Source organism: Alosa sapidissima, chromosome 17 (assembly GCF_018492685.1).
Source record: "Alosa sapidissima isolate fAloSap1 chromosome 17, fAloSap1.pri, whole genome shotgun sequence".
NCBI lineage: Eukaryota > Metazoa > Chordata > Actinopteri > Clupeiformes > Clupeidae > Alosa > Alosa sapidissima.
The window spans coordinates 4,292,835-4,318,794 of NC_055973.1; the positions used below are offsets into that span (position 1 = coordinate 4,292,835).

Genomic DNA, 25,960 nt, shown 5'->3' on the forward strand with positions numbered 1-25,960 from the left:
ATTTTTCCAAGCAAGACCACACCCTCAACCTCTCCCAGACTTATTAAAGTCTTTCCTTGAACCATTGCCAGGTCTGTTTAGTAAAGCAGAGACGGTTGATAAAGCCTGTGCTGCTTTATCTATATAAGGATCTTTGAGTAAAGGTTCTATAAAAGTATAGTACAATCTGATCTACTCCCAGCGCTGTGAATGGAGGAGAACCAACAACCTCCGCCTCTCCCTGCCCTGTTAAAGCCTTTCCTTGGACAATTCCAGGCTTGTTTAGAACTCGTTTTGGATCATCCCAACCACTCCCAGGTCTGTTTTTGAAAAGTCCTCGTAGGACAATCCCATCCTTTCCCGGCTTTCTAAAACATTCTTCTAGTACAACCCATCCACCTCAAGGCCTCTACATTCCCAGTGCAGTAAGGATACACCGTTTTGTAATCTGTATTCATTATCTTCATGTCCACAGAACAAAATACATTATCTTCAACCAAAACAAAAACACGGAAAACATGGTAATGTGTTTTATACAGATAGCATATAAATGGCCACACAGTGTAGTTCATTATTTTTTCCATTAAGTATACATAGCAACATTATCAACATTATTGATGGGATTCAAACCTGCACTTTGCAATCAAGTGCCATTTAGTAAGTGTGACTAAAATAAAAACTGAGCATTAAAGGCTACTGTTTTATTTGATTATATGGTTAATGAATGACTAGAATTAAAATATCATATAGTTAACATATTGTGTTTTCATAGCAGTAATATAGCCTGTTAAAGTAGGCCTATGAAGAGGGCTCTGACTCTGAGGGTTAGGCATTGTCCCGCTGTTTGACCATGCATTTGACACCATTCAGTGGCCTCAGAGTGCCCAAGTCCTTAATCTCAAAGGACTGTCCTGGCACCAGGCTGAAGTCGAACCTCTGCACCAGTTTAGCCAGTGCAACCTTTGCCTCCAGCTGTAAACAAACACATAATTTATGACTCTTTCAAAAGCCCTTAGATAGTGAGTCAGAAATTATGATCTCATTATGTAATGTTTGACAGGGGTTAGGCTAATGTTACTGGTGACCTTTAAATTAAATTACAAACGGCAGTGTCTTTGTTTGTAAGTGTGTTTGTATGGGTGTGTGGTTTTCACCTGGGAAAAGTTTTGCCCAATGCAAGACCGTGGGCCCAAGGAGAAGGGGTAGTAGCAAAAATAGGGCCTTGGTGGGTAAAACATAAAAAGTAAAATTTTCAAGCTTGGCTTCACATTTTGCACATATAAACATGTGCAATATCATTGTTGTAAACAAATGAATCAACATAATGTAAATTGTTGTCTTACTTAGGAGCACTCAAATTAAATCTCTCTGGATCAAACGTCAGTGGATCTTTGAAGAATCTTTCCATCCTTGAACACACGTATGAAAGTAACTAAAAAATTGAAAATTAAATTGAAAATTAAAACGTCAAAATCAGTTTAAAATGGTCCATGCAATATGCAATTGAAAGATCAATTTTGTCTTCCAACCATACTTAACTGCTTGTTGAGCATGCATGATACTTACCACAACCACACATCCTCCTGGGATCTTCATTCCATTGATGACAGTGTCATGTGGCACATAGCGACTTGTACCTGGAGCGGTAGGGTATAACCGCAGAGTCTCTTTCAGCACCTACAGACAGAGACAACATTCAAAGACATCAAGTGGGGGTTCTCCTCAAGGTTCCTTCCTGTTAAAGGGTTGTGTTTTCATTGCCACCTTCCCCTAAGTGTTCCGTCTTGTGAGTTCAGTCTCTGGACTCTGTAAAGTTCATTGAGATCATTTAAATTATTATTTGCATGCTATAAATAAGCAAACTGAATTATTTAACAGAGCTAGCGGAGCAGATAAAATTTTGTTGGAGCGCGTTTTAATTTAGAGGCCGGAGAAGCCGCTCTGTTCCGCTCAAATTTCGCTACAATATCGCTCACACCACGAGTCTGAGGCATGCCCAAACAAATCCAGAATTCACGTCCTCCTAATAAAACCAATCTTGTGCGTTGTATGGTGTTGCACTATCTTTTAAAATAAATGTTCTATGAGTGAAATATATTGCCGTTGCTCTTAGTTCTTTGGGATTTAAGTTTTCTGTTTAAGGTGATAAATCGGCTCGTAGATTATTTCTCCCTCTTTTAAATTGGAGCGAGCGTGGAGCGATTTCACTGGGGCGGAAGGATTTTTAAGTGGAGCGAATTTAAGCGGAGCGACCTGACGCGACCTGATGCGAATTTGAGCGAAGGAGTGGCCGATTGAACAGCCACCTGAGCGAGGAGCGGGATATTCGCACCGCTCAGCTCCGCTCACTAGCTCTGTTCTTTAACACAGTGTAAACGACCTGTGTTAGGTAGGTGAGGTTTCCCAAGTCCTCATAGCTGATCTCCTGTTTCATCCCAATAACTTCATCCACCTCCTCCTTTAGCCTGGGATTTAATTAACATTCATTTAATTAACATTCATTTGTCTTCATTTGTCAATGCAACATTTAAAAACTTTGTAGGTACATCAGCACATGCAACACTTTATACCTGTTTAGTATCTCTGGATGTCTTCCAAGTTCCATGATAGCAAATGAAAGCTGATTAGCGGTTGTTTCTTGACCTGGATATGTGGTCAGCTGGTTAATGAATAACAGCATAAATAATTACATTGACCAAGCCAATTCATTTTCAATGTCATACCTGCTATGAAAAATGTGACAAAGTTGTCCAGAATTATTTCTTCATCATCGTGATTGTTTTCCTCTGTGAAGATAAAATAACTTAAAGATAAGTTTTGTTAAGATCCTCAATCGTTAAAGGTGATATGATTTTTAGATTTTTGCATCCCTGTTAAGTATATATACTATATATATATATATATATATATATATATATATATATATATATATATATATATATATATATCTTCTCTTCATCCTTTCTCTACTCCGATGACCGAGAAAAAACAAACCAAACAGTCTTTCAGAAGACTATACCCTCCTACATCCTACATACTGTAACCCTTCCACTACTCATTTTTCCTAGCGTATATATTATGTGAGGGATAACGGCCACCGAGGTGTCCTGTTATACGGAATTAAAGGAGGCAAAGAACTCCCTAACGCGCAGCCGCCCACGTCCATTAATTCTGTATAACAGGACACCTCGAAGGCCGTTATCCCGCTTATCACCCGGTTGCCACTATAGGCAATAGTCATGCCTTTATAGCACGCAAAGGAAACAAGCGGTTCCATTTAAAAAGAAGCGGACTTGTTCTGTTCTGCGAACTTTCTTTGGCCCTATAACGGCGATAGCATGGACATTTTTTTTTTACCAGATCTACTTAGGTGTCCTGTTATTCAGAATTAATAGCCACCCCACCAGCCAATCAGAAAAAAGTATTTCTTCTCTCCAGGTGATAAATACTTTTACTGTATGTATTGAAATATATGGTATGCTGCTGTCTGTCTGAGGGTCTGTCTTTATGTACAGTTGAAGCAACATACCTGCACTTTTAAGGATCTGTGCAAGAATGTCCTTGGGCACATTCTCCCCATTCTGAATAGCTCTTTTTCTCTCATTGATCCAGGTCGCTCCAGTATCTCGAAGAAGCAGCATGGCTTCCTTTATCTCCTGCACAACCTTTTTGTTCTCAGACTTTGACTGGAAAAGGGGAACAAAACAACAATGAGTCTTAACCAGGACTTTTCAACTCATTTCACTTCCTCTATCCGTGCAACTGGATCACCTCACCTCAAATTGTTGGTCTCGGACATGATGGACAAAGCCCTTGAGACAGAGTTCAATGGCACGTGGGAATGGAGAGTCACTTTCATTGAATAAATCTAAATCTACTCCAAAGGCCACCTAGATGCAAACACAACCATTACCATCCATATTACAATATTAACACATTACAACAAAACATTAGGTTACACACACTTCAAACATAAGTGTCTACATGTAAGATAAAGCCATCATTGTCATCATTGTCTTAAGATATTTTGTGTAATACATTTTGAATTATAATATACCGGTACAGATTCCAACTCCCCGGATTCTTGAAACAGTATAGATCTGTACAGATACAATTGTAATAAAGAGCCAATTGATAGAACAGTTCGTCACTATATCTTTTCTATAGAACTTGTGCAGCAGTGACCTTTGTAATCACGTCCAGGGTGAAAGTGTTCATTAGCTTGTCCATTTGAACAGGAGTCTGTCTCTCAGAGTACTCCTCCAGTTTTTCCATGAGGCGCTCTGCTCTCTCATTGAAGGTACCCATCAGACCCCTCAAGTATCTGATTGAAAATCAGAAAAGCAGAGGCCAGAGAAAGCACTGTCATTCTGTAGATCAACTAGTACAAACAGTGAAAAACGGTGCGGGGTCGGCCTAGAGGCTGTTGCAAAGCTCTATCTCAAAATCTTCTAGAGGTACATAAGTATAGGGAAAATAGGAAAAGAGAGTTTGTCACATTTATTAAACCATAAAACATTAAATGAAAGAAATTCATGTTTTTCTTTCAAAGAAACTGTTATTACGTTGAACTGGCATATCAGAATCCATCAGAATCATGTCAGGTCAATGTGACCCACACAGCAGTAGACTCCTAGGCGGATCCGCCTTCAAGTCGGCAAACCCGCGTGACTGTCGCATTCGTTTTGGTGCCGCACAGAGGATCAGCTCCGCCTTCAGGCGGCCCCGTAAATTCTACTGTCAAACAGCGGATCCTGAGTGGACCCATGTCGGATCCGCGGGCGCGGACGCGCCTATACTGTAACGGTTGAACATGACTGTACACCAAGAGCCAAGAAGAGTCATACTAGTGGATATTTTCTTTGCTGGGACATGGTTGCGCTGAACCCTCTCGAGTAAGTGATATTTATTAATATATTGCGACATTCACAATAGCTAAACATTGGCCTTTGTGGTTTTATAATCATCATGTTTATTGATTGTAATGACGTTGTTTGATATTAGGACTAATGTTAACGTTAGTGCAACCAGAGACGTTTGTCATTTTGTGCAACAGTTTGTGCAAAGTTAACGTTATTGTTAGCTGTGATGCTCATATGAGTCTGTAGCCTATCTGATTTAAAATGGGATAGCAATTTCGGCAGAATATGTTATGGTAGTGTGATTTAAAAAACACACATTGTTATTTAACATTAGTCTGGTCTTGTCTGTTTTAATGTGTCGCTGTTGTCCATATAGTGCTACTATGCTAGCGGCATATAGCTGCTAGCTAGCATGCTGCTAGGCGCAATTGCATAAGTTATTGCTAATGTCTATTAGTGCTATACATATATTGAAATCACGTTTGCGATGCAAACCTTGATTAAGGTGATACTGGCACTGGTATTTCAGTCAATGAAGTCAGTGAAGCACTCGTCTGCTATGATAGCTACCTACAACTTCAGCATGTTGACTCACTGATAATGGTTTAGCCCTAACCTCTAGCTAGCTGTGCATTAACGTTTGCATTTTGCCAAGTTTGGAATCATAACATTACGTAACTTTAGTTTCTATCTGCCATCTTTGTAATGAAAGCCTCGGCATTTTAATCACTGTTTAAGTCGGTTCAGACAACTATTGGCATCTGTTTGTGATTTATTATGCTAACGTAACTTAACTGTATGGAACGTGGTCCCCATCTTCTATTTTGTTTGTTCTGCAGCGTCAACTTTTATCGGCTGGATTCTAGCATCTAACGTTACGATTGCCTCTGTTGGGTTTGCTTGATCAAGTAAGATACTTTCTGGGTTGTTAAAATGTAATGTGAACACATTCCCGTAGCATTCCAAAATAGACCAGAGATGCTTGTACTATATGTATATTTGGAAATTTTGGGATTGCAATAACCATAATGATATCGTTATGTAACAGCCATCGTTTCAGGGACTCTGATGACAGTGAAGAGCCAGAAAATGGTGACTTTGCATCTCTGAGGTACCTTCCAACTCGCCTGGTATATCAGTTGAAGCCTCAAGCCCAAGCCTATTGCACTGGCAAAGTAAGTAATACTCTCTTAACATTGAAATAACTAAATCATAATATTAATATTAGAGATATGGTTAACATTCTTAGTGCTAGACATTCCCCTCTCTTTGTATCTATTCCTCCAGCTCCACCATGTCGCCGAGTGCCAGGCAGCCGAGTCACTACCCCTCAACCTGGAGAAAACTGTTAAGGTAAAGACTGATCTCTGAAATAATATTGAATACAGTGGCCCCATCTATATTAACACAGCAGTAGTCACTCCATTTCAGATCAACAGATTGCATCTGCATTACCATCTCAGATTTTCTGCATACTTTATCCATTACTTTCAAAATCTCAGCCAAATATTTTGTCAGTTAAAACATCTGCATTCATGCAATATTGCCTGAAAAGTTCATTCATTATTATCAGATTGTATTGAAACACATTGATTTCAATATCAATCCATTCATGGAGTTGATATAGATAGTGCATACCAAAATATTGAAACATACAAATTCATGTCCAGCATGACCAGAGATTTGATTTTGTTTGCCATTGTTTGGCCCTGTAGCTCTCAGCCTACCATGGTTAACAGATCACAACCATTTATCTCCCTTAGCACCTCACCATGGGGCAGGACCGCAACACTCTTCACCACCTCAACTCCCTGCACCTGCACCTGCATTTAACATACGGAGAGTTACTCAAGGTAGGGACTGATCTCTGAAATATTAGTGAATAGAAAGGCCCCATGTGTATTATCAGTCATGGTTAACAGATAACTACCATTTAATACAATTTTTTTCCCCCTCTCGCACACCACCCACCTCACTATGGGCCAGGAACGGCAGTCCCTCCTCAACTCCCTCCACCCCCACACCAGCCCTCAACGTGCAGCGAACAGAGGAGCTTTGTAAGTCATGTTTCTTTTTTAATTTAATCTCCTTAATACCTATCTCATATATTGTATTGTGTAGGCATACTTGGCTTTGGATGCTACATACCATAAACATAAACATATCTGTCTGTTTGATTACAGGTGCTGTGAGGAAAAACATGGTGACACGGTCTGCCACGGACACTGAGGTCACCAAACACGCAATCAGGTGTTTCAACCGGCGGTGGATCGGGCAACGAGGAGATGTGTTCCGCCTCCATCCACACAAATGGAGTAATAGGAGAAATAAGCATTAAACAATCTTTTTATTGAACTTCTTGTCATTCACCAGTTATTCATTTTCTGATATTTTAGCTGTGCATAGCGCAGTATTTCATTGAAGTTGTAGCCTATTAGATAAAATATTTCATGTCTGCACTGACCTAGGCCTATAAAGCACTAAATTAGGTTTTGACCACAAAATGAATGTAAAGTAGCCTGGGCAATGTAGGCTACTTAACAAAAACAGAATAGCTTATAACCTGTAACTTTCCATAAATGTCCATTTTATATTTCCATTGAGTAGTGATCACGTTTGTACAGTAAATTGATGTCTTGACTTAAACCTTTTCTGTTAGGTTTATTGACAGTATTGTTAAGTTAAAAATACGAGGCAATGCAGATTAATCGTAGGCCTATATTGCTGTAGTAGCCTAGTGATAGTTTTACTTTTATCCTATAGTTGCCTAGTTTTATCCTACAGCAAGAACAGAAGGAATTTTGAAAATGAGATAAACGGGTCCAAAACGGACCCGGGCCAGATGAGCCTTTGAGTCCGTTGCGGGTCCGCGGCGGATGTATGTATCAATTTGCGGATCCCAAACGGACCCGCCGCGGAGGTAAGGTTTTAATCGCGGATGCGGAGTGGATGCAGTGCGGAGCCACGGCGGGTCCGCGATTCGCCTTCGTAGCGGATCCGTTCCTGAGAGCATCTGGACTCCGATACGGGTCCGTTTCGCAAGGCGTCATACCTCCGCGGCGGATCCGCCGCGGAGTCCTTTTGCTGTGTGGGGAAGCACCTAAGTATTGAACCTTTAAGGTAAACACGAGCCTTTTCAAGAACACTGAGATAATCATGCAGCTAAAAGTGTTACAAAAGTTTTCACATGAATTTCTTTAGTTTTTTAGTTATGGGTTTTGCTTAGAGACCAGTAGAATTTGGAGCCGAGTTGTATCTAGCCGTCTGTGTGGAACGTTGGTAAACCTCAAGGGCTCTATCACATTGTACACGGTATGTGTACACTCGCCGCTAGGTTGCTCTTCGTCAGCTCTTGGACGTCTCAAATATTTTTGTCGTGCTTGCCGCCGGGCTCAGCGCAAAATACCAATGACAGCGCGCCGCGGTCAAAGTTCAGCATGATTGACCGCTTTGACTTTGACCGCTGCACGCGCAAGAGTGGCAAAATGCCGCTTGTGCTGACGGCAGACCACAGTCAAAGATGGTTGATTACGAAGATACTTCATGAGAGGCCATTTCCTGTCCCTGGAAATGTATGCAAATAGGGTAGCAGTACACGCCCCCGCACATTTATGCAGTGATCGGGCTCTCTTTTTAACATTGAGGTCTATGGCAGAATCGAAGAATTTTCCAGAATTTGTCAAAGCCTTATTTTTCTGAGCAATGGATGCACATTTCGGACACGGTATCATGATCTCCAAACCCTCCTCCCTATTTCAGTAGAATGTCGTGATAGTATGACCCTCCAGTCGGGAGAAAATCAACATTAATGAAGGTGTAGGCTACACCAAGTTTATTTTGTACTCCGGCTTGTCTGGCGTTGAACCGAGGCGTTCAAACGTAAGTCATACGTCAGTGACACGCCCCTGTGCAGGCGGGAACTGAACCAGAGCCCGTCTCTGACTGAACTCCACTTTGCCCTCAAAGACATGAACTAGGACGACCCATCTTGCTACGCATTCATTATCTTTGCCACGGTTCTTGTTTAAGAAAGCCATTGACAATAATGCATTTCATAGCGCATACTGCCTGTAATGTGATAGGCTTTTCACTCCCTGACGCCTCTGGCATGCAAGTTAGTAGTCTGGTCTTTTAACTCAACTGTCAGCATGCTCGCCTCCTGATCTGAGGTGCTGCTGTTCACGGGTTCGAGTCCGGGCGCTGAATCGCACAGGTTCAATATAACGCAGGCAGAGGTGGAAAGTAACTAAATACATTTACTCATTTTACTGTATTGAGTAGTTTTTTTGTGTATTTTGTATTTTTTAAGTAGTTTTTCAAATTAGTACTTTTATTTTTACTTGATTACGTTTTGAGTGAAGTATTGTACTTCGCTACATCACAAATCCCATGGGTTACTGAGTAAAAGAACAAAGTTAAGACTAACGACAACCGAAAGGAAGGGGGGAAATTGCACCCGGAACCACTAGAATGATCAGCATGTATCAAGCTGGCACCAAGTCTTTCTGAAAGAGATGGAGATGGAAGTGGATCACGAGATTACCTGTTACCTGTGTAACCGAGGAAAGTGTATTTTCCGCTCTTTCAGTTCTATTGCGGAGATATTCAAGCAGTTTAACACCATTGGATTTCGTGTTTTAACGTGTGTGCTCACCTTTCTTCGGAAAAGAAGTTTATTAGCATCTGTTTCCCCTCATTTTCATCTCTCTTTTTCTCGTTTTTGCCTTCGTTTTTTGGTAATACGACTTGGTTTTCTTGGAGAAAGACCAGCAGCACAACAATTAGCTGTCCACTACTAGCGATGCTCAACTACGTCAACAAAATGAGATACCTTATCAATCGTTGTGCAGGCGGACCAAACCATTTTGCGCTTTAGCAAGGGAGAGTGAGAGTGACCTTTGACCTTGTCAAACTCATATTAGGTAGTGGGCCGGATTTGTTGAAATGAAACCTCGTTGGGGCAGCCGTGGCCCACTGGTTAGCACTCTGGACTTGTAACCGGAGGGTTGCCGGTTCAAGCCCCGACCAGTGGGCCGCGGCTGAAGTGCCCTTGAGCAAGCCACCTAACCCCTCACTGCTCCCCGAGCGCCGCCGTTGTAGCAGGCAGCTCAATGCACCGGGATTAGTGTGTGCTTCACCTCACTGTGTGCTGTTTATGTTTCACTACTTCACCGATTGGGTTAAATGCAGAGACCAAATTTCCCTCACAGGATCAAAAAAGTATATATACTTACACTCATTGTCATGGTTATTATAATTTTTCTTCTGTCATATACTGCTCTTTCTCTCTTGAAATGCCCTACTTCGATGTTAGTTTTTCTGCTAATTCCTTGCTGAGGATGGTTTGTAGTGCTAGGTTTAATCAATTTGTCATATCATAGAAATATTGCTTATAACACATTGTTGAAGACAACTGGATGTGAATTTCTTTTTTTTTCTAATTTTCCCTTCTTACCAAAAACATCTGGGGTATGAAACCTGCTGGCGGGCCTGATGTTTGACACCCCTGCCTTATACAGTCTTCACTCTTCACAATTTTTTTGTTTACAAAATTTAGTCAGTCAAACTTTACATTTCGTCTGACATTCATTTTGACATTTAATTTGGAAATTAAAATAAGATATACTTCAGACTTTTCAAGGGCCTTCTCTTCCATTGGGGCCCTGTAATCAGTCCCAGTTTTCCCACAGTCCGAGGCCCTTGGATCTGCTGAACTCCTTTACAAATAGAGTTTCTCTCAAACTCAACATGGGCCTGCCTGCCTCAGATGCCTGTGAGCAGCTTTTCAGTTGTGCTGGATTACTGTTCACTGCAAAGTGAGCAAGGATGAGCACAACTAATTTTGAAAATCAACTGCTGCTCAAACTTAAAGGAGAACTCCGATTTTTCACATACTGTAGATCTCCGTTTCAGCAGCTAGGTAGCCAGGCAGCTACAGCGCTACACTCTGGGGGGCATGAACATGGGGGCTCACGAACATGCCCCCAGAATGTAGCGCGGTAGCTGCCTGGCTACTTTAGCTGCTGGCTGCAGCCACTAGAGCTGGGTAAAACCGATTTTTTTTTCCGCCCCCCCAAAAGAAAAATAAACTAAGTAACTTTTACTTAAAGTACATTTTAAATTAAAGGGGTGGTTCAGGATTTTGGACATAAGACCTTTTTTCCAAGTAAGCAAGTGTGATATTTATCAGTGGAGACCGTTTTCAGCACGTTTCATTCAGTCCTTCTAATTGCAGAGTTCGCAGGTGCTAGGCTAGCGCAAGTCAACGGTATGTGCTAGCCTGCCACTAAAGACAGTCTTACCCACTCCAAAGTACACCTGAGGCAAATTCCAGACAATCGATGTAAATGTCTGTGTTGATAGAATAGTGTAAGAAATACAACTACCCTTGCATCGCGTTGCAATAGTTATACTTTGGTCCCTAAAGTTGTTAGTAGTCATTTTGCAACTCAGCGGCGGACTGATATACCAAGGCTACTACTAGGTATCCCCATTGGAGTGCGCTTTACTGTTTACTTTTCGGCGCAGTACTACTAACAGGAGCAAGTATAATTCCGCCGCTGCTAAGAAACTAGTCCCTCAAAATGTAATGCGATCGTTGAAATGCAAGGATAGAATAACGTTAGAAATAACACTGTCAATACAGACATTTACATCGATAGTCTGGCGTTATAATATATTTGCCTCGGGTGTACTTTGGAATGGGTAAGACTGTCTTTAGTGGCAGGCTAGCACATACCGTTGACTTGCGCTAGCCTAGCACCTGCAAACTCTGCAATTAGAAGGACTGGATGAAACGTGTTGAAAACGGTCTCCACTGATAAATATCACACTTGCTTACTTGGAAATGAGGTCCTATGTCCAAAATCCTGAACCACCCTTTTAACTACTTTTTACTTTTACTTGAGTACATTTTCAGATGGGTAATTTAACTTGTACTTGAGTAATATTTCATCAAAGCTTTGGTACTTTTACTTGAGTACAATATTTTAGTACTTATTCCACCTCTGAACGCAGGTTACATTAGTGCCGTGACCCAGATCGGGAGTGAGATTTAAGGGCCTTATCACATTACACACGGCATGCGCTATGAAACCCATTATTTTCATGCGTGCGCAAGAACTGGTCTGGCGCTGCACTAGGCAAAGCAATCATGTTGAACTTTGACCCGCGGCCCGCTGTAAGTCATTGGTATTTTGCGCTGAGCCCAGCGGCAAGCACAACAAAAATCTTTGGGACATTACCTCAACCTCTTTAGGCCTACTCAATCGGAATGACTACTGGAACACAATAAGGATGTGTTTCATTCAAAACTATATTGTTTCATGTTATTGTAATGTAATATGGTTTGATAAATTGGACAGCCCTAACTTTGTATTTTTTACAGTGTACAGGGTACAGTGTTTTTTTTTTTAATAAAATCTTATGTACATTAATAAAAGGAAAATAGTGTATTACTCACAAACTGCTAAAAGCAGGATCCATAATTCTCCGCTGTTTGTACCACTGATTGTGATCCAAAGTACTCAGTAGACCATTTCCAAGAAATCTGACAAATATCAGGTAAGATTGTCTTTAAGAGAAGACTTGAGAGGCTGAGAGTCTATAAGTGGTTTAAGTACATCATACATTTATTTGTTTGTTTCCATTCTATTCAAGGTAAAGGAGATGACGAGAACTGAATGTAGTTTTTGCCTAGAAGGTGACTCATAAACTCATAGCATGCGTTTAAACAGTACAACAGGTGAACACAGACGTAAATCAAGTCATGTATGGAGTTTGGGATGCCTTTTCTGCCAAGTCACAGTTCTAAATTGTGACTCCAAACTCCAGCTTGGGAAAGTTAAGTAGGCCTATTATTCATGACCATGATTAAGATATGATCCAAGTCTATTTCAAGACAGATTAGAAAAATGTAAAAAGAGTTCACATTCTGCATTAAAATAAGAAACTGTAAAGGTCTATTCACATCAAAGATTCGCGATGAGATGAGCTGCAACATTCTATAAACCAGCAACTTGCTGCAACATTCTAAAACCTTGCAACTGCGACTAGACATGGTGAATGTTTCGCGACGGCTTGCAACGACGCGCAACATCTAATTCACACCGCTGCAACTCCTTTCTGCAACGGTTTTGTCTTGTTGCAAATCTTTGGTGTGAATTGGGCCTTAAACTCTACTATACTTTAACTAGTTAACAATTTAATTACCCCCTTAATCAAGGAATCCCTGAATTAACACCTTAAAATAAAATTAAGATATTTTAAGATAAGTGTCCTAAATTACCCCTTACACACAACAAATAAAGGGAACCTCTGATATGACATCTTAAATGTAGATTAAGGGGTCGCACCTTAAAATGGCATTTTAAGGTAAACTTAAGAGCCTGTTTTACAAATGAAGGACCACTTAATATAAATTAGTAATTAAAAGTGGTTTTGGTGTTTTCTGGGGTAATTTAAGATAAATTTGAATACATCACATAGTGAATGGAGCTTCTGTTAATGTGAGTGAGAGGCTTTTCACAGGGCAAATAAATCTGTATATTAACACAAGATATTACCTGACACCAAACATGCTAGAAAGACGCTTGCACGTGTATGGATCTTTACTATACTTTGGTGACATCAAGAACTCCTGTAAGAGCAAGTAGACAATTTAAGGTCTGGTTACAGGAGACAAGAGAGCCATTATTAAGGGAATTTAGGGGCTTTTATTTACCTTGGTTGCCTCAGGGCAGGTCACAATAAGACAAACAGCATGGTAAAAGTTGAGTCTGCAGATAGGCCCACTTGCTTCAGTGGCCCTTGAAACACATTAAAACAATGAACAAAACTACGACAGAACAAAATACACTTAATTCTATAATTCTGGGTACATTTCAATTGTAGAAAGAAACAAAAAAAAAAAATGTAATGAGTTTTTAAATCATTACACTTTTTTATAGTCATAGAACACACTTCAAAGTTAACATGACCTATTTGCTGAACTTAACCTGTAAGATTTCAAGTATTAATTTGAAAAATTAATTTCAAGCATTTATTTGAAAGTCTGTCAACTCTGTTAGAGACAAACTCGGTAAATGTGTGTGTGTGTGTGTGTGTGTGTGTATGTAGGCTGTATGTGTGTATATATATATATATATATAAATTAAATTGTTTACTGTTAAAATTTAACTATTGTATTTGTAGGCCTATGTTCCTTTGGACAAAAAAGCGTCTATAACCATAATAACCATAACCATATGCATGACTGAGCATAATTCAACGACTTATGGAGGCCTACTTGTCGCAGTGATTAGTTGTACAGATCGTAACATCCGTAGAATAATGTTCGTAGTAAACTTACCATTTCAGAAATGTGTCATTAACATTACGGCCAGATCTTGTGTCTTCCAAAAAAGGTGAAAAATGTCCAGACAGGAAGCTGCGGATAAGCCAGCAACAAAAGAATTGAGACCGATTAGAATAAGGTAGGCCTATAGCATACGGTAGGCCTAAAGTAGGCTACGGTAGGCTAAGGTAATTTATATTTGGCGCATTTTTGTAGGCTATAGCCTACAAAAACCAAAAGCGCTCCACACATAAGACATTGACACATAAGGAGTTCACTTTGTCAAAGGCAAAGCAATAAACCCTCTATAAGCCACAAAGGCTTTCCCCATGAACTAACATGATTATGTTTACCTAGACACTTTTATCAGTAAATGATATAAATATGTCTGATCATCATTGTGTATCTTTTAATATTGTACTACATACTCCAAAAATTCATCCCGAAATTGCAATCAAATCGCGACTCTTGGACATTAGAGCAGAACAGCAGTTCATAGCTCTTATAGACTCCATAAATTTAGATATTTTACATCATCCCATTGATCAAATGGTAGAGGCTCTCAATCGTGAATTAGGCGCTCTGCTTGACAGAGTGGCACCCTTAAAGACTAAAAAAAGGCCCTGTAGCAAACTGACACCTTGGATGAACGAAAATATCCATGATCTAAAAAGATCATGTAGGAAAGCTGAGAGAACATGGAGAAAAACTAAGTTACAGGTTCACCGTGCCATTCTAAAAGAAAAAATTGCAAATTATAATAGAGCTATTCGGAATGAGAGGAGGAACCACTTCTCTAAGGTAATTGCTGAAAACAGTGGAAACTCTAGGGTGTTGTTCTCTACCATTGATAGGCTATTGCATCAAACACCTTTTGATACACTCAGTCAGGCATCCTCTCTAAGATGCGAAGAATTTGCAGACTTCTTCAAAAACAAAGTCATTTCTATAAGGGAGGCTATTGGTAACACAAGTAATATGTTTGATAGTACACCCAAAAACAGCCCCCCAAAATTAAGGTCCTTTAGCACTATTACTCAATCTGAGCTTGGTAAAATTATAACTCAAACCGGCTCCTCAACATGTGTTTTAGATCCAATCCCTACTACATTCCTCAAAAAAGTATATGATGGCTTAGCTCCCTTTTTTCTCAAGGTAATAAATACCTCATTAGAAACAGGTATATTTCCAACTGCTTTTAAAACCGCTGTTGTGAAACCTTTACTTAAAAAGTCAAATCTTGACCATACCAATCTGAGCAACTACAGGCCTATATCAAATCTATCGTTTTTGAGCAAAGTACTTGAAAAAGTTGTTTGTAATCAGTTAAATACCTTCCTCAACGAAAACAGTATCCTTGAAAAATTCCAATCAGGTTTTAGATCAAATCACAGCACAGAAACGGCTCTAGTAAAAATAGTCAATGATCTCAGACTAGCTACCGACTCAAACAAAGTCTCAATCCTTATTCTTCTGGATTTGAGTGCGGCATTTGACACCATTGATCGTAGCATCCTAATTCACCGCCTTGCGAAGTGGGTGGGTCTCTCTGATAATGCTCTAAACTGGTTTCAAACCTACATTACTGGCAGAGATTTTTATATCAGTCTAGGAGATCATGTATCTGAAAAACATGACTTGCCTTTTGGTGTGGCCCAGGGGAGCTGCCTTGGTCCCCTGCTATTTTCTCTATATATGCTTCCATTGGGAAACGTCATAAGTCAACATAATGTAAACTTCCACAGCTACGCAGATGATACCCAATTGTATCTTTCTGTTGAGCCAACTAACCCAGATGGCCTTTGCTCCCTCACTGCATGCCTAACCTCCATTAATCAGTGGATGAGCAAAAACTTTTTGAAACTAAATGATGACAAAACAGAGGTACTTCTGGTTGGACCAAAACTAAAGCGAGATATTATTCTTAGTAATCTGGGGAACTTGGCACACCAGGTCAAACCAAAAGTAACAAGCCTCGGTGTCATCTTAGATGCAGAGTTAAGTTTTAAGCCCCATATCAGTAAAGTTACTCAGACAGCCTATTTCCACTTGAGAAACATTGCCAAAGTGCGGCCCTTTTTAACTCAACAAGATGCAGAAAAACTAATTCACGCCTTTATCACTAGCAGGTTAGACTACTGCAATGCACTTTTCACTGGTCTTCCCAAAAAACATCTAAAGAAATTGGCACTCATACAGAACTCTGCGGCTAGACTTTTAACTAAGACTAAGAAGAGAGAACACATCACCCCTGTGTTGGCTGAACTGCACTGGCTCCCTATTTCCTATAGAATTGATTTTAAGGTTATGTTAATTACTTACAAAGCTCTGAATGGCATAGCACCTTCATATATCTCTGAGCTTTTAATATCTTATCAACCACAAAGGAAACTTAGATCATCCAATTCTAATCTTTTAATCGTACCCAAAGTGCTCCACAAACAAAGTGGAGAAGCTGCGTTTATCCATTATGCCCCCAAACTATGGAACACCCTGCCTCTGTACATCAAGCAGGCGAGTTCAGTAAATATTTTTAAAAAAGATCTGAAAACATACCTGTACAGGAAAGCTTTTAGTTAACTCATCTTATCCTGTAGACTACATTTTCAGATTATTCTACATCTGCTACTATTGGAGGGCGCAGCCAGCCAGAAGCAGATGGGCTCCCCCTATTAAGTCAGGTTCTGCTCAAGGTTTCTTCCTGGAATATGGGAGTTTTTCCTTGCCACAGTTGCCATATGGCGTGCTTGTGGGGGGTAAGAGGGTTAAGGCTGCCAGTCTTATGACGTCATTTTCTATATTTTTGATATGTTGCTGAGCATATCATAAACAGCAAAGAAAAGTGATTGATAATGACTGACTGACTACTATTGTGTTACATGCTTCAAATGTAAAGCACTTTGAGCTGCATTCTGTGTATGAAAGGTGCTATACAAATAAAGCTTTATTATTATTATTATTATTATTTTATCCAAAGCGACTTATGACCATTTAAAGTTAAAGAAAGTCGAATAATATTAGTATAGGCCTAATAGACAAATAATAGGCTAATAACAATCATACTACGTCTTAACAACAACAAACATAAACATTCAGGCTACAAAGATGACTCTAAAATAATGATAATTCAGTTATACAAGCGAGCCTAAATAACAGTTTTTGAACGTTTCCTTCTTAAAATTGTGCCTACTGATTTCTTGGTGGTCCTGGGATATGATCAAACTTTCGATGCACATATTTTATGTAAAGAAAGTATCCAAGAAACAATATGAACGCCACCGCGACTCCGGTAAACACCAGATATCCAGTCCACACTGTAATCGTATGAATCAGTGCCATTTTTTTGACTTCTAAGGAGCTTATAATCGGTATGGATATTTGTATGGGTCATAGGTCTACTGGAGAACTTCCCATCTGACGTGATAGGCTATTAATGAGATATGTGACAACCATAGATAACAACCGGTGACAACTCCGCTTTCATTACTTCCTCCTTTTACGTTGGCCTAGGCTACGTAAAGGAGGAAGTGGTGTGAAACCTAGCGTTCATGGAGAGGGAGTTAAAGTAAAAGTAGTAGAAGAAATGGGAGTGTAATGCAGTTTTTCACGTCCAAAATATTGCATTTCCTGAACTGTAAACAATTCCTCCAAAACTGCTGTTTTGACACTTGAAATAGTGAAGTTATTTTTGTAAGGGATGTCAAAAGAAACATGTGAGAAAACATATTGACCATGGTGGTTTAGGCCAGGGGTTCCCAAACTTTTCCACGACAAGGCCCCCCAAATACCACTAGGTTCTGTTCAAGAACCCCCTTGACGTGTTATTAAACCCATCGACAATACTACTTCAAATGTAAAAATACACTAAGCTAATAATTATTTTAGCCACAAGCACTTCGTGATGGAGCATACCGTGTGTAAAAATTGCATTTGGGGCTTTCTGCTATATGAGAGCTATTACTCTACTATTAATCTCAGTCATTATCATGGAAAATATAATGTTCAGATATATGCGACAAATTATTATAATGGCATTGTATAACAACCCTCATAGTAGTAGGTATATATATATATATAGATATATATTTTTTTTTTTTTACATCAAATGTATTTATTTGTTGCTTTTATGTTTCCTTACAATTTGCTGAGGCCCCCCTGACACCCCCTTGCGGCCCCCACTTTAAAAACCACTGTTATAGGCTACAGGCAACACTACTGCTGCACTTCCCGTTTTCAACACCTAGATGGCAGCATGAGGTTGGAGGAAAGGAAAACTAATAGGTAAAAAGTTTCAGGAGCAACAAAGAAATGTGTGTGTGTGTGTGTGTGTGTGTGTTAACAAGAGAAAATTCAGTTAAGAGAAAACACATAAGCCCCCCCCCCACACACACATATGCAACAATTAGTGGGGGGCCCTTAATACATCTGGGCCCAGGGACCCAAAAGTTCATAATCCATCCATGTGTCAGTGTGTTTAAGCATTCTGTCCTGCATGGGCTACTTCAGTGTGTTAAGCATTCTGTCCTGCATAGGCTACTTCAGTGTGTTTATTATAGGCTACTTTTTTACAATGAAAGGGACAGCTGCTGTCAGCTCAGCTGTCTATGGCAAATACTTTTAAAGACGTATTAACCTCAATCTTAGGCCTAATTCGCCAAATTCATTGCAAGTCACTGGCAGCCTATTCATTACGGAATAACAATACAAAAAAACTTGAAGCGTAATTCTGATCTGTTTTCTGCATCCTTTCTAGACAGAGTTGTTCAGTGAGCCAGGTTACTGTAACTCTGGAGCGGAAGTCAAGGATCACATGTCTATTTTCTCTCGGTTAGTCAGCCCGAGCAGCCACCTGCTCCCATCAATCACAGTAGAGGACATCTGAGTTTTTGCCATTCCTCCAGCATGGTAGCTGAAGAAAGCGACTCACCATGAAGCTCCTAGTTTCTCTGTTTGCTGTATTTGTTCTTGGCTTGGCTCCAGGTAGGCTTACTCTAAATCCACGGATACACTTCATGCATGATTTTATGATTGTTGAATGAAAAAAAATTTGTGTGTGCATTTCGAACATAATGAAAACATTTAACAACCAAGTTGGTTACAGGCAGCAGGAGGGTGTTGTTTTGTGATAGTGGCTTGGCAGAATATTTTGCACTGATAACCTAGTGACTTGCCTGAGTTAGAAGGCAATTTATTATGTTATGGTGCTCTCAGGGAATCCGTGTGTGCATTTTGTCTTGTGTTGGTTTGTGTATAGGCCTAGGCTAGGCTATGTCATGAGGACAACATAACAGGTTTGACTAAGAGGCCATTATTTGCCCAAAAGGGGGACGATGGAGTCTAATTATGTGTAAAATATTATTACTACTACTATTACTACTTTTGGATCATTCCACATCAATTCAACCAGGGCCCACGCACTTAGGTCTCAAAAAATTCTGAAAAAATGACCAGGTGTACCAATTGAGATCAATGTTTTGTATAGAGTTGCCACAAGTTGCTTTATACAACCACAGGTGGCTCTGTGGTAATAAAACATATTGATCTCAATGGTGCATTTTGTCCATGTTCAGGGAGGAAAGTAAGATTTGCATAAGACAAATCAAATTGATGTTTTTAAAAAGAAGGGATCATGGAAAAAAATAAGGGAACACTTACAGTTTTCCATTTTTTGAAACCTTCCACCCTTTTTTCATTCTCAAACTACATTCACAGAATGTCTGACAGTTCTTGCAAAATTAAACACTCGCCTCAAAAGTTTTACTAGTGCTCAGAGCCAAACAGTGTCAGAGTACCGATCCAGTGGATGATTGAAGTGTTCCCTTAATATTTGTCTTTGAGCAGTATATGTCTTCTGAAGGCCTAAACAGAGCCCAGCCAAAACTCCAATAACATTTTGATCAACTTTGAGGGACAGCTATGACCATGCAGGATCATCCAGACCAAACATGACGATTTTGCTAGATACTATTCCTATTTATGTACCAGCATGCAACATTTGAGCCTCCTACATGGTTTAGTTCTTGTGCTATGGGCTTTGACAAAAAAAAGAGTCCGAACAAAAGACACCCCCCTCTCCCCCGTAAAACTGGCTGTATCTTGGAAAGTATTGATCTTACATAAAATTAATTTCACAGTGGGTCTCCTGGGTAACATAGGTACAGCTGGTAATTTTTTCAGAATTTTTTGAGACCTAAGTGTGTGGGCCCTGGTTGAATTGACGTGGAATTGACCCTTTTGTTTACGTGACTATTTTGCAATCAGTTTAACTCTTTTAATTAGAAAATGGCCAGTCAGCAAAGCCTTTCTCTTTCACTGTTTTTCTTTTGCATTTAATGACAGTGAATTCATGAGGCTTTTAGTTTAGTTGTTGAAGAGAAAAGTAAGAGTAATTGTTTGGTTTGTTCAGTGCTGGCAGGCTTTGTCTCATTGAACAGCAGAAAGTCTATAGGGCAGCCATAACCACCAACAAATGTAGAAATGCTTGCATGACCCCTCAGGGATCAGACTGGACCTTCATGTGACTTGCATGTACTAGCCGCACTGTGTCTCTGATTCAGCATCCAGACTCACAGTAGAGGGGCAAACTCTACCCATTCCATTATCATTCGACTCAAGCGCTGTACTACGTGTGTGTGTGTCCATCTTGTGTTTCAGAGTGCCAGGGGCGGAATGAAGAGGAGCGCCTCATTAACTTCCTGTTCAAAGAGCGCCGCTATAACAAGGAGCTCCGCCCAGTGGAGAAAAAAGACGATGTGGTGCCAATTAACCTGGGCATGACACTCTCAAACCTCATTTCCCTGGTATGTCAAAATAGCCATATTTTTAAACATAAGTTGTCCTGTACTTCCTTTGTATAAACGTTAAGACAATTATTTGACATTTATTATATTTCATACATTCATTATTTGCATTTTGCACTGAATTGTCCGACATCAAAGTTCCATTCACTCAGCACAAGAGAGCGGCAATTTCATAACATCACATTTAACAGTTACTGAGTTGAGTACATTGAGTGGAGTAGGGGGGATTTTCAGACTAACATGTAATGTGACGGCAAATGGGTGTACAGATTCAATTGTAATTTGATGTTGTGCATACAGCCGAACCACTGCCATGAGAATATTCCTTATCAACCCCACTCTCACTCGTGTCATATTACTATTCAGTACCTCTCTCTCTCTCTCTCTCTCTCTCTCTCTCTCTCTCACACACACACACACATAGAGAGGTCTTAATGTCTGAATAATTTAAGATGTGTATGTCTTTGTAGAAAGAAGTAGATGAAACACTCCTGACAAATGTATGGATGGAACATGTAAGTAAATGCACATTGTGTATATATGTACTTATTCGGTGGATTGTTGTGATTCTCACCACCTGCTGTTTAGGTCACATCACAAAGCTGAATAGCAGTGTGATAAACGCTCCTTCCCAATTTAAGATTGCATTAAATCACAGCTCTCCTTGAAGGCTGCCATTGTAACGTTCTGCTTTGGACCAGTGGTTCTCAAAGTGGGGTCCGTGACCCATAGGGCAGAGCCCACAAAATAATTTGCTTTAAATGATGAAGCTGTGGATTACCATTAAAGTTCATATCTACAGATGGCTACCATTATTTGTCAGCTACCTAGCTGAAGAACCTGAAGAAACGTTTGAATCAGTCAACGTTGTGAAGTGATGCGTAATCCAAATTTGACAAAATACCACCCCTGCCATAAAACATGGGATAGAGAACCTCGTCACAACTTATAAATGGCATTTGCTTAATTGTTACGATTATGAGGGGGTCCTCGGAAAATGTTGTCCCCCACAGGGATCCTTGGAACCAAAACATTTGAGAACCCCTGCCTTAGACCACTCACATGTGTCTGTTTCCTCATGTACAGGGGTGGGATGATCCAAGGCTTTCATGGAATGCATCAGAGTTTGATGGGATTGCTGAGCTGCGTTTGCCCGCTAGTATGGTCTGGCTGCCAGACATTGTTTTGGAGAACAAGTAAGGCATTCTGCACATTTTGTTTCCCATTTTGGGATTTGAATGGGCAGTTGATTCACACATTGAAACTCCGAGACGAATAGTTCTTATAATCTAAACCAACACAATCTTTGTAAGTACAGGTATCTGTAGGCCCTCTACTGTATAGTGTTGACAGATGCAGTAGTAATTCTTAGCTAAGTTCTCCTCTGCACTGCAGCGTGTATGTTATTTTCTTACTGTCGTTTTGGATAAAAGCGTCTGATAAAAGCGTAAATGAACACATGTAAATGTAAAATAGGTATCTGATTTGTTTTCTCCATCTTCTTCCCTGCAGCAATGATGCCCAGTTCCAAGTGGCATACTATTCCAACGTAGTGTTATATGAATCAGGGTTCATATACTGGCTGCCCCCTGCTATATTCCGAAGCTCATGCACAATCAATGTCAACTACTTTCCCTTCGACTGGCAGAACTGCTCACTTAAGTTCAGGTAGGAGAGCTTCGACTGGCAGAACTGCTTACTTAAGTTCAGGCAGGAGAGCTTTGATTGGCAGAACTTCTTACTTAAGTTCAGGCAGGAGAGCTTTGATTGGCAGAACTGCTTACTTAAGTTCAGGCAGGAGAGCTTTGATTGGCAGAACTGCTTACTTAAGTTCAGGCAGGAGAGCTTTGATTGGCAGAACTGCTTACTTAAGTTCAGGCAGGAGAGCTTTGATTGGCAGAACTGCTTACTTAAGTTCAGGTAGGAGAGCTTTGATTGGCAGAACTGCTTACTTAAGTTCAGGTAGGAGAGCTTCAACTGGCAGAACTGCTCACTTAAGTTCAGGTGCGAGAGCTTGACTGGCCCTCGACAGGTATGAGATTCAAGTCTTTTAAGGTAAGTATCAGACTTATCACACTCATTTTTTCCCCCCAGCTCTTTAACCTACAATTCCAGGGAGATCAGCATGCATCTGAAAACAGATGTTGATGAAAAAGGCAACAGTTACACTGTAGAGTGGATTGTTATCGACCCTGCTAGTTTTACAGGTAAAGTCGGCTATGCAAGTGGCACGCTGCTCACTCCTGTAACAATGTCAACTTTGTCTTAGCGTGTCTATTTACCTGTTACTTCATTCAATCTCTCTTCCTACTGCCCTTTCTATCTCTACAGAGAATGGAGAGTGGGAAATCATTCACAAACCAGCCAGGCGAAATATCTACAGCAACATCCCGAAGGAGAGCAATAAGCATCAGGATATTACTTTTTATCTGATCATCAAGCGCAAGCCGTTGTTCTATATCGTCAACATCATCATTCCCTGTGTGCTCATCTCCTTCATGGCCTCGCTGGTCTACTTCCTGCCTGCGGACAGTGAGCGACTTCTGTTAATTTTGAACTTGCAGACATTAGTAATCTGATGGGGGAGCGTGATGTGGCTATACAGTAAGAGCAGGGTTTGCATGCAGTGCATGCCTGATAGAAGAGGAGAGCAGATGACTGTCCATCTCTGTTGCCTTAGGTAGTGAGAAGATGACTCTGTCCATCTGTGTTGCCTTGTCTAGGTAGTGAGAAGATGACTGTCCATCTCTGTTGCCTTGTCTAGGTAGTGAGAAGATGACTGTCCTGTTTATCTGTGTTGCCTTGTCTAGGTGGGGAGAAGATGACTCTGTCCATCTCTGTGCTTCTGGCCCAGTCTGTGTTCCTGCTGCTGATCTCACAGCGTCTGCCTGAAACATCAATGGCGGTCCCCTTAATCGTCAAGTAAATGACAAGTTACTCTGTTTCTCTCTTTGTAATCTATACCTTTTTTTGTTATAAAGGTTGTAGGCAATGCAGAAGTGTGCTATTATGTACAATAATGCTTAAACTAAAATATTGTAGTTCTTTTACTTCAGGCTTCAAACTCATTTTGATGATACACAGATGTACGATATGTAGAATTGTGTCTCTGTGAATATCGATGAGAGCCCGGTAGCCTGCTATTGCACTATATACTGCTGAGAGCCCGGTAGCCGGCTATTGCACTATATACTGCTGAGAGCCCAGTAGCCTGCTATTGCACTATGTACTGCTAAGAGCCCAGTAGCCTGCTATTGCACTATGTACTGTAGCTTGTTGTCCGAATCAGAAACATGACCCGTTTCGTCAGTCTTCAACAAATTTGTTAACGCTTTAGTGCTCAAGGGGTTATAAATGTGGCAAAAGGAGGAATTTGTACATTGTGTTACATTATAAAATGTCATATTATATGAGTGTGGTATTCAGATTAAGTGAGTATCAGTGTGTGCGTATATATTTTGATAAGTACTATTCAAGTACTCATACAAGAAAAGTTCTGATGTGTTGTTTTTTGCATTTGGGTTGTACAGATATCTAATGTTCATCATGGTGCTGGTTACAGTGGTGGTGCTGAACTGTGTCATCGTGCTGAACCTCCACTTCCGCACTCCCAGTACTCATATCATGTCTGAGTGGACCAAAGACGTAGGTGGAGAGGAGTACACACACACACACACACACACACATACACAGCCTGTATCATGGACTGCATCTTTAAGTAAGATTCCCAATCCTCTGTCCTAGTTCTTCCTGGTGAGGCTGCCCCGCATGCTGTTCATGTCCCGTCCTGCTGACGATGAGCCCAAATGGGACGGTGCCCTCCAGCGGCGCTCCAGCTCTGTGGGCTACATCGCCAAGGCAGACGAGTACCACTGCGTCAAGTCCCGCAGTGACCTCATGTTTGAGCGCCAGTCAAAGAGACATGGCCTGGAGACTCGTATCACACCCTCAAGTAAATAAATACGTGTTTACCAGATGGCACCAGCAGTAGATATTGTGCAGAGGTTCTTCAAAAGACCATGTGTAGCCTAGTGTATCCGACCATGACATTCAAAGAAAATACTATAGCCTTCTAATAGCTGATACTTTTTTATTTTATTAAAGCATTAAAATCGACCATGCAAAATACGGACGATAGACAGTCCTCTTTCTGTTGTTGATTTGTATGAATTAATTAACAGATTGTCAACTTTGTCTGTGGTCTGTTGTGTTAGCTGTAATTAGATTCTGTATGGTCCATAGGGAGAATACGGTTTACAACTGACTTAGGCCTACTAATTGAAATTCTCTTTCAGTTTCAAAACCTGGTGATGACGAGGTGACCCAGCAACTCTTCACTGAGATTAAACCTGCCGTCGATGGAGCCAATTACATAGTCAAGCACATGCACGACAAAAATGACTACAATGATGTAAGATCCCACATCAGCAAATTCAAATAATTTTCACATATTTCATCACTTCTAGATTATGTTGTGTAAGGATTTGCATACTACATTTGGACATTGTGAATGAAGGAATAGCTTTGTCATTTACATGACATACATAATTTAATAATAATAATAATTTACTTACATCTCTCTTGTTTTTAACATGTTTGCTATGCATTTCAGATTTCTTATTTGTCCACACACCTTATTTTATAGCTATCCTGCTGCTGATTTTCCCCCATTTATTTTTCTAACCTCCTCACAGGAGAAAGACAGCTGGAGTGGGATAGCCAGGACAGTGGACCGTCTCTGCTTCTACCTGGTCACTCCGGTCATGACGGTTGGGACCATCTTCATCTTCCTGACGGGCATGATCAATCACCCTCCCCCACTGCCTTTTGAAGGAGACCATCATAACTACCTGGAGGAGAATAAACGTCTTATATGAACAACCTTTCTCCTGCAAATGCATGAGTATTACTGGCAGGTTAAACTATTTATCATCAGTTGGTTTTAAAATTGTGGTGAATTGGTAAATGCATGATGCGTTAAGTTG

At 40.4% G+C, this 25,960-nt stretch overlaps 2 protein-coding genes across 3 annotated transcripts; one reads left to right on the plus strand and one right to left on the minus strand.

Moving 5' to 3' along the window:
• Positions 1-494: 494 nt before the first annotated feature.
• On the minus strand, positions 495-17,634 carry LOC121688862 (cholesterol 24-hydroxylase-like). 2 transcript variants are annotated; one of them, XM_042068782.1, is made up of 15 exons: positions 17,366-17,632; positions 14,191-14,268; positions 13,564-13,648; positions 13,406-13,479; positions 12,304-12,390; positions 4,165-4,303; positions 3,756-3,869; positions 3,509-3,665; positions 2,703-2,765; positions 2,550-2,622; positions 2,360-2,444; positions 1,546-1,656; positions 1,323-1,411; positions 1,134-1,200; positions 495-951 (listed from the first exon to the last, which is right to left on the minus strand). In XM_042068782.1, exons 1-15 carry the CDS (start codon positions 17,512-17,514, stop codon positions 805-807), a joined length of 1,518 nt encoding a protein of 505 aa, XP_041924716.1. In that variant the 5' UTR covers positions 17,515-17,632; the 3' UTR covers positions 495-804. The 2 variants fall into 2 exon arrangements, 1 of the variants encoding a protein (XP_041924716.1); XR_006024708.1 differs by having other exon boundaries at positions 878-951; positions 1,323-1,388; positions 17,366-17,634.
• A 1,316-nt stretch (positions 17,635-18,950) lies between these two features.
• Positions 18,951-25,960, plus strand: chrnd (cholinergic receptor, nicotinic, delta (muscle)). Its single transcript, XM_042068773.1, has 12 exons — positions 18,951-19,155; positions 20,830-20,975; positions 21,446-21,490; positions 22,062-22,171; positions 22,488-22,643; positions 23,070-23,182; positions 23,307-23,507; positions 23,786-23,897; positions 24,506-24,620; positions 24,720-24,927; positions 25,271-25,386; positions 25,670-25,960. The coding sequence occupies exons 1-12, from the start codon at positions 19,104-19,106 to the stop codon at positions 25,850-25,852; spliced, it is 1,557 nt and encodes a 518-aa protein (XP_041924707.1). The 5' UTR covers positions 18,951-19,103; the 3' UTR covers positions 25,853-25,960.